Raw genomic sequence first — 13,523 nt, forward strand, 5'->3', positions numbered from 1 at the left:
GCATCAACCGTGAATCAGGGAATATCATGCCCCTTGTGACCTGAAGGGCGCGCGCCTCTTTCGAAATTTCTCGCTACGGCTTATGACTCGGGATCCTCTTTTCCATCAGCTAGATAGACTGACGCGTGGTGTAAGTTTTATACCTATTTAAGACGAAAATTCTGTTGTTTTTCTCTTTAATTGAAACCTTTTGATTTAAAAAAACTGGTAAGCTTGAACACGTTCGCGGTTCGAGTAGAGAAAACAGGTTTAATTCGCAAAAGCTCACGACTCGGTGCAAACTTTAGTTTGGGACTACTAGGCGTAGCTTGTGGAAATATTGTTCCTGTTTAGTCGTCAGTAGTTAGAGTTTAATCAAGTTTATGGAGAACAAGGGTTATTGGCCGCGTGTTTTGACTGGAGGTAATGTCCAATAAAACTTCAGTTAGCTCCAGAATCACAGACTCGAAGCCACTCACTGCTAGGTCCGTGGTTCGCTGGCTTCCCGGTTACCCCGATTGAGGACTAGGTAAGTTTGTAGCTCACAGCTGTGCTGCCACTTGGGTTACCACTAGCAGTATACCGAACGAGGGAATGTTGCAGGGGAACGCTTTTCTTGTGTTCAGAATATCTGCCAGCTCGACCGAGATAAACTACGACATCCTGATTGTTTCTACAGGCTTTGTGCGGTGGATTAGTCGGGATACCTGAGCGTTGAATAGAAGATGGGTGTGAATATTACCGACCTAGCGAGGGACAGAAAATTACACTGTAGAAGCTGGGCTTCAACACATATTCGACATCCACAAAGCCATTAGGATCGCTCACTGCATGACTGGACCCTCGTGTCGATAAGTCAGCCAGTCTGGTTGAACTTCACATACATGAACTCATCGAGTTCACTGTCGTTTACNTTATCAGTACTCCGAAACGCTCATAGCTTTCGGCAACATCTTGAGCTTGGCCATAGACCGCGGAGTGTGGTAACTCAGAGGAGAAGCCTACGGCCCCTAATTAGGCCATGGAACCTGGGAAACCCGTTCAAGCCTATCCTTTTCCGCGCAGTAACACACGATATGAAACACACTTCTTCACTGCCCTTCAACTGGGTTGGGAATCGAAGTGCAGACACGATCTTTGGTGATTCAATTCCAATCACCATTGTATATCTATTGCCATCCTTGTATATGTGCATGCATCTAACAGTGCTTGATCTATTTTCCCTGGGGATTCGCCGCCTCCGAGGAAACCTAGCACTTTGAACAATGTTAGGCTCACAGGTTTTATACCGTTATCTCTACTGCTACATGCGGGCTCTTTGTAAGAAGACTCAAAAGTTCAGATCGCTCAGACTTATTGCATTTTTTTCATTTCGGGTAGTTGGTGCGTCAAATTACCTCGGCCGACAGTTGTTCACGCTACGTCGATTACCAAGTTCAAAACACTTTCAGATGTTTCTTTTAATTCATACCTAGCGCTGGCGGACCTGCTGCCCCGCACTAACCGGTAAAGGAATAGTGCTACAAATTTTTTCGCTAATATGTTTCAGGTGAACAGCAGATACCGGACGACACGATCCAGGAAAAAGCGTCGATCCTGTATATCAAGCAGTGAATATAGGAATCCCCTGGAGTACCTTCACCTCCGGGGTAACCTAATTCTCAATTATGCTCTGTTTGAACAAGGCTTGACCAACGGATTGTTCACCATTAACAAAGCAAACATACGGCGGGAAGGTTGTCGGGAGGTTTTCAAGCCCAAAGCACACTTTCTTTTAGCAAATACTTTTCTCATTCCGGGTATTAGCTGTGTGGAATAAACTTCCTCCGACGGTTGTCTGCGCCTCATCTAGAGCCCAGTTCAAACCAATATTAAATACGCCTTCATGCGAGTCTCCGCGCTGGCAAGCATGCTGCCCCGCGCCGAGAACTTAAGGTGAAAAGCTACACCCTTTTAAAACTCGTGCCTTCCAAATGAACGACAGTCAGCGAACAACAAGAACAAAAACAGCCCGGAGAAATTGGGCGAAAGCCTCGATGGATGGTGCGCATCAACCGTGAATCAGGGAATATCATGCCCCTTGTGACCTGAAGGGCGCGCGCCTCTTTCGAAGTTTCTCGCTACGGCTTATGACTCGGGACCCTCTTTTCTATCAGCTAGATAGACTGACGCGTGGTGTAAGTTTTATACCTATTTAAGACGAAAATTCTGTTGTTTTTCTCTTTAATTGAAACCTTTAGATTTAAAAAGACTGGTAAGCTTGAACAGGTTCGCGGTTCGAGTGGAGAAAACAGGTTTAATTCGCAAAAGCTCACGACTCGGTGCAAACTTTAGTTTGGGACTACTAGTCGTAGCTTGTGGAAATATTGTTCCTGTTTAGTCGTCAGTAGTTAGAGTTTAATCAAGTTTATGGAGAACAAGGGTTATTGGCCGCGTGTTTTGACTGGAGGTAATGTCCAATAAAACTTCAGTTAGCTCCAGAATCACAGACTCGAAGCCACTCACTGCTAGGTCCGTCGTTCGCTGGCTTCCCGGTTACCCCGATTGAGGACTAGGCAAGTTTGTAGCTCAGAGCTGTGCTGCCACTTGGGTTACCACTAGCAGTATACCGAACGAGGGAATGTTACAGGGGAACGTTTTTCTTATGTTCAGAATATCTGCCAGCTCGACCGGGATAAACTACGACATCCTGATTGTTTCTACAGGCTTTGTGCAGTGGATTACTCGGGATACCTGGGCGTTGAATAGAAGATGGGTTTGAATATTACCGACCTAGCGAGGGACAGAAAATTACACTGTAGAAGCTGGGCTTCAACACATATTCGACATCCACAATGCTATTAGGATCGCTCACTGCATGACTGGACCCCCGTGTCGATAAGTCAGCCAGTCTGGTTGAACTTCACATACATGAACTCATCGAGTTCACTGTCGTTTACCATAGATTGCAGCACGAACGATATCGATCCGGGCGCTCCGTGACATTTTCCATTACCAGTATTGCCTCTCCTGGGTATCTGCTAGTTGTCGTTTACTATGCAGTGAAAGTATTCTTTGCTGATAAAATGGATGCCAAGGCGATACAGTTACTGATGGAGATCATTGTACTGCAGTGACTAGCCAGGTTGGTGGTAAATCGAACGAGTTGATGGCTGTATCTCTTCATCATTCCTAATAATGATTGGTTCCTGGAGAAAGTCTTTGTGTCTTACTATTTGAAGCCAGATCCGAAGCATCAAAATCCAGGGGAATCTTTTTTCAGTGGCTGCATGTGTCCTAACTGACTGCAGTAATGATGCGTGGGAGACCACCGGATAGGTAAATGCCCATTTCGCCTATTAGGGTTAGTCGAAGCTGGCCTATATGGCCGATATTCTGCAGGCACCCTCCTAACGACAGTGTGTGGCTATAATAGCTCTGTACAGGCAACGTGGTCTTCCTTTTTGGGCATCACCATCCGTCGACGTGTCACTTGGAGCCCACTGCCTCCTTACAACCTCAGACACCAATTGACCGCACATCGATGCTACATCCAAGACTACCAACTATACTGCGATATATATTTTGACTCCGGCCGGGCCCTCATGTGCTCAGCGATTGTGGTGTATTTCAAAAGACAACTTAAACAACCGGCGGATCGATGCCATCTGGCTCTGGAACTCACCAATTACGGAGATTCGTTGGCTCGTTATCTTCATTTTCGGTGACTTCTTCCAAGATTGCTTCTGAGTTCTAGTCTTACATCTGTCATTCACTGTGGTTTTGGTATAGGCAACCACTGGGAGATGCCTTTCTTGCTCATTTAAATCCTCTTCAACCCGTCGACACACCCCGGTCGACAGCGATCACTACAGCAGCCGCTTCAGGTAGCATTGGAAAACGGTCCAGTTTGGAGCCTGGATCAAGGTAAAAATCGGTCGATGAAACCTAAATCAAGAAGAACGACCAACTCTAAACTAATCTGAATAGTGCAGAGTTAAACAGAACACTTCAACAAATAGTGTAACTCATTCCAACCACTTCAAGCACTCTAGACGGATTCGCTACCTGTGCTCCTTGGCCCTAATTTGGGGGGGGGACCGTGTGACGAATGAAGATATTTGGCTCTGGAAGTTTCAGCGGGCCTCATGGAACAGCCGTATCTCAAGAAAGCTCAGGAGTTGGAAGAAATTATCCGAATTCTAATTCATTGCTTCCCCGTTACGTGCCACAAGCTAGTCAACTAAGCTGGAGACCGGAGAACGATATGCAGTCGGAATCTGAAGACTCTCATCACTCGCGTAGCCTTCGTTGGTGCCTTCAGCTTCTATCAAATTGGCCTAAAAGATGGGGAAATATAATGTCGGCGCTGCTTACCAAAATGGCGCAAAACACAATCTAATGGTACCTCAAGCGCAGAACTTAGTGCGACTGGTCCCCGGAAACCACCTCTGAGCGAAACCATCAAGCATCAGAATCGAACGACCATCTCGAATAAAGAACACCTCGATCGATGGACTGAATACTTCGAACAACGACTGTCGTGGCCATCAGCTGGCACTCGTCCAGAGCCCACGGGTGAATTAGAATCCTGGACGGTGAACGCCCTGGATCCCTCCCCCTACTGCATTGGAGGTTTACGACTGCATACGTTTCCTCAAGCGTCACCGAGCTCCTGGTCCGGATGACCTTCCACCCGCATTGTTCAGAGACGGGGGTGAAGTCCTCAGTCAACGCTTATCTGATTTGTTTACTCGCATTTGGGAAAAGGAGTCTGTCCCAAACAACTGGGGAGAGTCAGTGGTAGTGCCCATTTTCAAAAAGGGGGCGCATAGTGAGTGTGGTAGCTACAGGGGGGTCAGCTTGACCCCGGTCGTAACGATACTGTGTTATGAATAGAATATCGATCCTGGTTGAGCGCGAGAACAAGAGTGCATAGCGTAGAATGAATAGCGCTTTACTTATCTAAGAATTGACGTACATAAGCTTAAACTGAAAATGAAAGCATGGTTATTACAAAAAGACTGTGAGTCAAGACTGTAGTCATGACAGACTGTTGGCGTCAATTATGCTTTGTCGCCTTACGGTGGCTCGTGAGATACTGACCCGAGAGTAGCAAGTGGGATTCCATCCTAGTAGGGGTTGCGTTGACCAAATCTTCACACTTCATCAGGTGGTAGAAAAAAGACATACGTATAAGTGGCCCGCAATTCTAGTATTCCTGGATTTCCGAGGCGCATTCGACCTGGTTAACTGGTTAGTTCTTATCGGCACGCTTGCCCACCAGGGAATGTTTCGGAAGTTTGCAAACAATTCGTTCTTTGTATTCCCAGACTTCCGGGCGTGTAAGAGTATACGGAGAGCTCTCCAAAAGCTTCCGTATACGAAGCGGTGTCCGTCAGGGATGCCCACTCTCTTCATTCCTTCCTAACCTCGTGATCGATGAAATAATGAGGCAAACACCGGAGGGTATCCAAAATCCTGGTTTTCAAATAGCCTGCGAAGAAAACCTTGTCGATCTGGAATATGCAGACGACATCGTTTTCATGTCGAAGAGGAGGAGAAGGCTCAAGTATTCTTGGATGAACTGTCCTTTGCTATCCACTGTGCACCTACAAAGTGTAAGGTCATGCTTGTGGACGTGCAGTCACTGAACACGCCGCTTACAATCCAGGGAGAGGTACTGGAAGTTGTGGAGCGTTTTACGTATCTTGGAAGTTGTATTAGTTCTTATTGTAGTATGACAGATGAGGTGAATGCACGAATCTGCAAGGCTCCGGCCGCGTTTGCTAATTTGAGACACCTATGGCGTCAGAATGGTTTATCCCTGAATCTGAAGGGACGTGTATATCAAGCTACAGTACGGGCTGTTTTGTTGTATGACTGTGAGACTTGGCCTATTCAAGCAGCGGAACTGAGACGTCTTCAGGTGTTTGACAATCGTTGGCTCAGAACCATAGCTCGTGTGGTTTGGCGTCGGTGAAAACGTAATGAGGCAGTTAGGAAGCGCGTTTTCGGTTGCGCAACGGGTACTTTCATTTAAGAATGCGTCCAGCACCAGAAGCTGCGTTGGTTGGGCTATGTGTTGCGTATGCCTAGTCATATTTTGCCGAAGATAGTGCTGTTTTCCATGCCCAACTCAGAGTACGTAAACAGAGAGTTGACCAACCCTTTACTTGACAGAGGGATATGAAAGATATTACGAAACCTTTAGGTGCTGTCGGTGTTGGTCGCTTTCCAGGGTGGGGACCGCGTGACCCTCAGTGCGATTCGTTGGATTCGCTGCAAGATATGGCATTCTTGTCAGTTTATATCCATATTGACTGAGTGGGTGCTGAGATGTGTGCACCTCGGCATGATTCAAGTAATCTAGCACTAAATCCTTTCCTCGTCCTTGTTTTATTCTTCACAATGAGGCTTTCAAATAAATCATAGTTGTACGGCAGCGAAACATCGGTGTTGAATACTGGCGTCATGCTGATGATAATGATGTCATGCACTCTCAATGCTGAGTCGTAGTACGCCGAATGGGTTACCGTTTACTTTACCCAATTTAGAGTAGCGCCTTCAGAGAAGTGGCCAAATCCTGGACTGGCAGAGGGTTGTCGGTGTCCCCGCAATTCGGTGGGGAGTCTACGTGCCCTCCCCTATTCGTCACCACAGACGTTGTGAAACATCACTTCTGGTAGACTATATGGGTGTTTGTGTTATCATTCTCTATCCAAATTGTCAGAGTGGGTGTCTGGAAGTGTCAGCACATCGGAACGCACGTAGCGGACTAGCACTAGGTCTTTTCCCTCATCCTTTTTAAAATGAATTTTGATTGCGTGGTAGTGAAGCATCGTCGATTAGCACTAATATGCAGTCGATAGTAACGACGATTATGACAATAACTTTGATGAGTTGCGTGACTGGATATATCCAAGAACCAAACCTAGTACCATTGACTGTGCTCCGACCTTATGTCGACATACTAAGTCTTGGGCAGCCGTATTTCTGGTGTCTTTGAGTGTGACGTAATGAAAGTTGTGGACGCTATTAACCGACACAATGGCAGTTAGTGAGATAATGGATGCTGTCTCTCAACATACTATATTCTAGTACCTGTTGGAGGCCCCAAGATGTGATTGCGTACCAACGTAAATCATGTTGGAGCTACAAGTCTCATTGATTTTTGGGCTTCAGATTATCTTGTTTGTTGGTTCCAAACTGGTGATAGCGATAGTCACCTAATGTATTCAGATTGGTTTAGCATAGTTGTGTGTATCATATTCATATTCTCAGGGTAAGAACGCTCATGTACTTTTGTTTATCTGTTTTCTCAATATACCCTTGTTCCAAGTTCTGTGCACCGTTTTTTGACTTGATTCTACCTGTTTTTATTTGTCCCTCGCAGATTATAACTCCAATCCAATACATCCGAACCAATCATGTGAATTCTCACCTAATCGGCCGATTGGGTTTAGAAACAAGTCTCCAGGGTCATCAGGGTTGTGTGAATTGTCTCGAGTGGAACGAACGGGGAACCCTTTTGGCCAGTGGCTCAGATGATTGTTGTCTCATCTTATGGGACCCGTTCGATCACAGAAGCGTATTTACGATGAACACCGGTCATGTGGGCAATATTTTCTCTGTCAAATTCATTCCAAACTTAAACGCAAGTTTTTTTTGCCATTTTATTGACAATCTTATCTGTCTTCAGGAGTACCTCGTTGTGACAGGTGCGGCAGATGCAAAGATACATGTGCACGATATCACTCGTATGGAGACACGTCACGTGTTTTCATGTCACTCGGGTCGAATCAAGCGTCTCGCCAATACACCTTCAGAACCCTTTCTGTTTTGGTCCGCGGCGGAAGATGGCACTGTTCGACAGTTTGATCTTCGAGACCCAACCCAGGTATGTTTGAATAGGGTATTGAACCTCACTACTTAAGAATGCTTGTGAGCTTGTGCAGTGTAAATTTAGTTGTACCTCAGCTTGCCTAACAGTATCCTGCTTATTAAATACATCTGTCTATCTGAAGAGCTAGGAAAGAAACGTTTTTTAAGATTTAGCTTGGAACTTGGAATCTCAACTACTACCAGTTTTAAGGCTAGTCATCAAGGCGATATTTCGTATTTTCGTATTTTTCAAAAAATAGGTCGGCCACTGACAAGAACTGCTTCCAGAGCTTAACGATGCTTATACTAATCACTCCGTTAACCACTACCCTCTAACCGTATTTTTTTTCGATGAAAGTGAATAGAATCGTTCAGCTTGTCGTTGACGGAAGTGCATATAGCCTTAAGGAAGCACAAGAACTCTCTTAACCTTTGTAATAACAAGGCGCCTTCGACTTCGAGGCGGGAGCTCTCAACATAAATACAAATCTTAGAAAAATGTCGGCGTTTTACTGGCTTTCAAGGTTCTCTCCTGAGATGCTTTATTATTTGTTGTCCCAAAAAATCCACATCTACCAAAAGGTCTTGAAGGACAATCTAACCCGTGTCACGATAATTTTCAGATAGTCTTGCTTATCTAAATGCGTGAGTTTATGTTGTTATGTTTTCGGAAGTATGATCTTAGTGACGTTTCTTCATAGGACAAAGCATCTGGGACTCGATGATTGCACGAGCAGATGCCTTCTGTCAATTGCTGCGAAAGCTCACTCCTGTTGTATAGCTGATAGTTCCAGCTTAGTGTCTCAAAATCTTTTTGCTTTTTCCTTCCTTCTTTTCTTGCGTCATCTTGTTGTACCACCTTTTGATCATCCTTCGTTAAAGAATAAGTGCTCTTGTGCGATTTACTTTGTTTTACTCGGCTCTGCTACTACTGAAACTAAGCCGGCTAAGTTGGTCTATCGTCCAACCAACGGCGATGATTATAGATATTCTAAGTGCTGATGTTCATAGTGTGCGTTGCTCGTACGATATCCGCTGTAGTGCGGAAGCAAAAGATCGATGTTGCATTCATTACAGCTCTCGACAACAGCTATTTCGTATCAGTGATCAGCACTGCGCTATTCGTCATTCTCTTTAGATTTGCTTTCCGTATACAGTAAATAGAATCCCTAATTTCGATTTGTTCGCCCTCTGCCTTCAGGCGAGTTCCGCAAAACCATGCAACGTACTGGTCAACTTACATCACCACATTGGTTCTTTCGCTGAAGCCAAATGCTTAGCATTGAATCCCCTTCGACCGGATATGTTGGCGGTGGGCAGTAATGATCCGTACGTGCGTCTTTACGACAGGAGGAAGATCACACTAACTTCAGTTGGCCAGCCTATGCGGTTGCGTGAACAACGGTACGTCCTTGTCCTCATTCATCATGGCATTTACAACAAAACCTGTCCGTCACAAAGGACCACCGTGTGTACTGACACCCCCGATTTCTCTGTGGATTTATTGCTAGACTTCCTATAAGAACTAGGGATACTTTTTTTAATTGGTCGAGAGACAGTAACCGATGTAAGAAAACCTCATAGGACTACCGCGTTTTGCCTAATGGTCTCCTTTTATCCATTTTGATCGGGTTGTTAGTACGTCGGTTGAATGTTGCATTATGAAAACAGAATGACGAAATGGACCACAGGGTGAACAATAAGCACCCTTTAAACCGATCCACTCTGTCGTGAGAATAGCCGTCGTCAGCTGAGTCGAAGCGTGCTAAGTGCGTTTGCGTGTGGCTGTTTGCAGTCCAAAGCCAATCTACGAGGCTTCACTTTTAAGGTTTGTTTCGACCCTTACATTATATTCGAGTTATTTTGGAATTTGGCTGACTGAAATCCGCTCCAACATTGTCCCACTCACATCACTCTTCATGATATCCTCCAAAGTGTGATTGGACCCATAAAATGGATACCAATCATTGTGCTTAGTTCGATTTATCCGTAGGACATAGTCGGACCCTTCGTTTCAGGACAGTTTCGACTCCGGGTTTGAAAAATTCAATCCACCTATCTCGGTTCGCATTATTCCTCACAGTTATGTGCTTTTACTGTTCGGGGTTTTGTGTTGTCGAATTATAAGTGTAGTTTTGGGATCCACTGCGTCAAATTGAGCAAGCTCACAAAATTACCTATTTCTACCTCCTGGTATACCCACTCTGAAATTTGTCGTCTTTGGGCTGAAAGTGGCTTGTTGATTATTTCAGCCTCGGTTCACTTTCATTATTTCAGTAAAACCCACTGGTAGATAGGGAAATTAGGTGCCTCTACGAAATGTTTGTGTGCCTACTCGATTTGTTGAGCAGGACGCGTACATTCAATGGTCAATGAAGTGTCCACATCAAGTCAAATGAAACTGAACACAGTATGACTCGAAATGTACGACCCTTATTCCAGTGATGATCACAATAAAGCCACTCCCGTTCCGAACGCCTCAATGGCATACAAATGTTCGCCCGTCTGATTTAATGAGCTCCTCCACTCATGTACCATCTGGTGTTGATCCTGTTCTGCTTTATGGACAGTCAGCTCTACTATCTCTCTGGTTTTTGCTGCTAATCTAATGAAGGATGAACTCGCACATTACACCCACCTCATGAAAGGAAAATTGACGATGTACATAATTTAAAGTGCCTCTAAAATAGGTAGTTTCGGATAGTCCGGGTTCAGGCAAATCCGAGTGCGTGGTCGGTTGAGAATAAAACCACTGCGGACAATATCCCATTTATTATACCAGTGACACACCTCTGCACATCGATTTCGTCCACCACAGAATTATTTAAGCAGTTGACGCAGCAGCGATGCTTTTGTACCCTGAAATTCTGCCGCGTAGTTCATAAACGTGAGTGGTACTGGAACATGTTCGTCCAGTGTGTTGAGAGCAGCGGAATTAAGAGAGAGAGAACCGAAGGGTAAGGAGAAACGGGGATGGATAGACTAGGAGAGATACTCAGAGTGGAACGATTGGGAAGAATGCCTGGAGTGGGTCTTATGCTACATAGGACACCGTGACAGTAGATGTATTGTTTTCAGTACATCAACTTTTTCAAACCCGCATCTTACGGTTGACGTTGATCCACATGTGATTCGGTGGGGTCGGTGGGGCGGAGCAAGAGAAGGTACTATCTCAGAATTCAGAGCAAATGGGCGACTAAAAATGTCAGGAAGTTCCCTCTAGAAAAACCATGTAACTAATTGTACGTTCTCCTCAGTTTTGAATGCTTAGTTACTGGGGTACTTGCAACGCGATAAAGTTAGCCAACAACCCTGTCGATGGATAGAGTAACGACCACCCCCAACTCGACCAGTCACCGAACTTGTAGGTGATTGAGAGCAATGAAACGGAGACACAAATCTACCTTTTTTTCGGATGGAAAGCTATTCGAATGAATACAAATAATTCATTAGTACGGGACGTTGCAAAGCGGTTATGGATCACTGGCTCCCAGATCCATATTTTGTTCTAGTAAGGATGAAGTCATTCACCTTAGGAAATTGGGCTTCGGTGCGATACAGAGATTGTCATAGTTTGAGATTAGGTGCAGAAAGGTATGTTCGCGAAGCCTGCAGATGATCCCTGAGTACCCATGTCAACGACAGTGCAACCCCATGCTAATTCTAAACTGCACTTCCCGGACATTTCTAAATCCGGTGTGGTTAGAACATGAAGTGGGATGTACCGATTTCACATGCATCAGCAGCCGACTCGCTAGATTCAAGTCCCGTCATTACATTTGTGGTCATGTCATACCGAAAGGCGAATGAACCATCCGCCAAAACAGTAGGTTTCCTAGAAGGGTGACTGCATCCCATCTAGCTTTTAATACAGATGAAACGAATCTGGTGTTTTGGACGACACTATGTGGACGAGAAACGTCACTGGACACGAGCTTCCAGCAGTTGGTAAGAAAAAGGGGGTTGCTTTGCGTCGGAGACACAGTCTCTGTTATTTGAGTTCCACCGTTTAATGTAAGGATTTTCCGTTTCGTATCACACTCACAACTGGCGGACTATTTTGCAGGTGTTGAAATCACTTGTTATGCTGGCTGTGAGCCGAAATATCAACTGACACTGTCAGTCACTCATTCTAGCTTATTTCATTTTCTAGTCGTTTCCAACAGAGTGCGACTGAGGAGGTGAATGAAATGGTTGAAGTGCATTTCGACAGTGTCCGCTATTTTGTTCCTGGTAAGCTTTTTAACTTTTTTCAGGTGGTGTCAGCGATATCCGCTTTGATGCCTCATAACTGTGCCACTTTCCTTAACAATGAACATTTAATTTTTAATTCCCTGCCTTTTAAGCAGTTGACATAGCCTAACGGAGTGTCAGCTATTTGTTATATGTCATTCTCCCATTTCGTATTTATTTGTTAAACTCTGTCTTTTACAGGTAGCTAGTCATACTCGGAGCGTATCGTTTTTCCGTGAGCTTATGACGGTGCCGTTTACGGCGTCAACAAAATATCCAACCGTTCCGATTTGTCCTTCTGAAAGCCAGGCACAGCGATTTCTCTTTAGACAGAAGAATCGCAAGACTGACTGAATTCGACCTCCCTAACAGGGATTTGGCTTTCATGACCAGGAGTAAAACACTAGGCAATGTGTCCATAGCCGTTTACTTCGGTATTCGGTCATGTGACGCCATTTCATTTCGCAAAAATAGGTTGGACGCCATCATTCTTACGCACTGAATCGCAGCGGTTGTTGTCGCAGTAGTACAACCTCAGGCTAAAAGGTTTACTTCGTCTTCACCGCTAATTTTTGAGGTAGTCGTCATCGGCATGCTACGCCAGTAGATTTGTACGAATATACCTCGTATGACACTTCATGAAAGCCCTTGTTGCCTCTGTCATCACAGCACGTACACGGCACTAAAAATATGCCATCACTTGATACTCGTTTGCCGCTTAATGTTCAGTATCAGTTACTCCGCTAACGGAGGTTTCGTGCGTGGGCAGGGACTACTAAAGCGGGAAATTGCTGTGGTTGTGCATCTGCATCATGTGGACGCGGATTCTGGATTTGTTTCGGGGGCATGGCTCAACTCAGATCGGAGTGCAACTCATATGCGATCAGCACTGAGTTGTTACTAGGTCAGATACGGATAACCCCTTTATTAACGTTCGTCATTGGATGATTGTTCAGGTGCAACACCCTTCCGGTGTCTAACTGCCATGCCACCCTAAGGTTGCACGAGGGCTGAGATACTGTCAGGTTGCCCAAGCCTAGACAGGGGAAGTCGAGAGACAGAGGTCGTGTTCGAACAACGGACCTCTCGGTCAGTAAATTCGCACTCTAACTACTTGGGCCATCTCGCCCATTGGATGAAAACTGTTGCAGATCCTCATGCCGTTGTAATGATCTGTTGCAGATGTGGTCTTCCTTAAATCGGGACTTTTAGCGACTTTGTGACCAAAATAATCCGTAATATGATCATTTGCCTAAGTTGCTTTTCTCCCGGCTTATTCTATTTATGTATGGTTAGAAAATTGAAACCAAAGGAATTCGTTACCTTCGCTTCAACAAGTTTTTTTCTTCGCTGCAGGCTTTTCTATGTCCCCTCTGAGGTTCGATCTTCAAAACACACTGACTACTCTCTCCTACTACATCATCACTTCGACTTCAGTGTCGAATTTA

The 13,523-nt window shown here is 45.1% G+C and overlaps 1 protein-coding gene across 1 annotated transcript in view; it reads left to right on the top strand.

Moving 5' to 3' along the window:
• Positions 1-62: 62 nt before the first annotated feature.
• Positions 63-13,523, top strand: part of T265_06916 (hypothetical protein) — a gene marked incomplete at both ends in the record, with an annotated part of 49,133 nt that continues 35,672 nt past the window's right edge. Inside the window, 4 exons of the mRNA XM_009172314.1 lie at positions 63-130; positions 7,355-7,858; positions 9,044-9,246; positions 11,996-12,075. Of these exons, the coding sequence (XP_009170578.1) occupies positions 83-130; positions 7,355-7,858; positions 9,044-9,246; positions 11,996-12,075 (835 nt within the window). The remainder of the gene's footprint in view (positions 131-7,354; positions 7,859-9,043; positions 9,247-11,995; positions 12,076-13,523) is intronic.

This window comes from Opisthorchis viverrini, assembly GCF_000715545.1.
Source record: "Opisthorchis viverrini unplaced genomic scaffold opera_v5_151, whole genome shotgun sequence".
In the NCBI taxonomy this organism is placed as follows: domain Eukaryota; kingdom Metazoa; phylum Platyhelminthes; class Trematoda; order Opisthorchiida; family Opisthorchiidae; genus Opisthorchis; species Opisthorchis viverrini.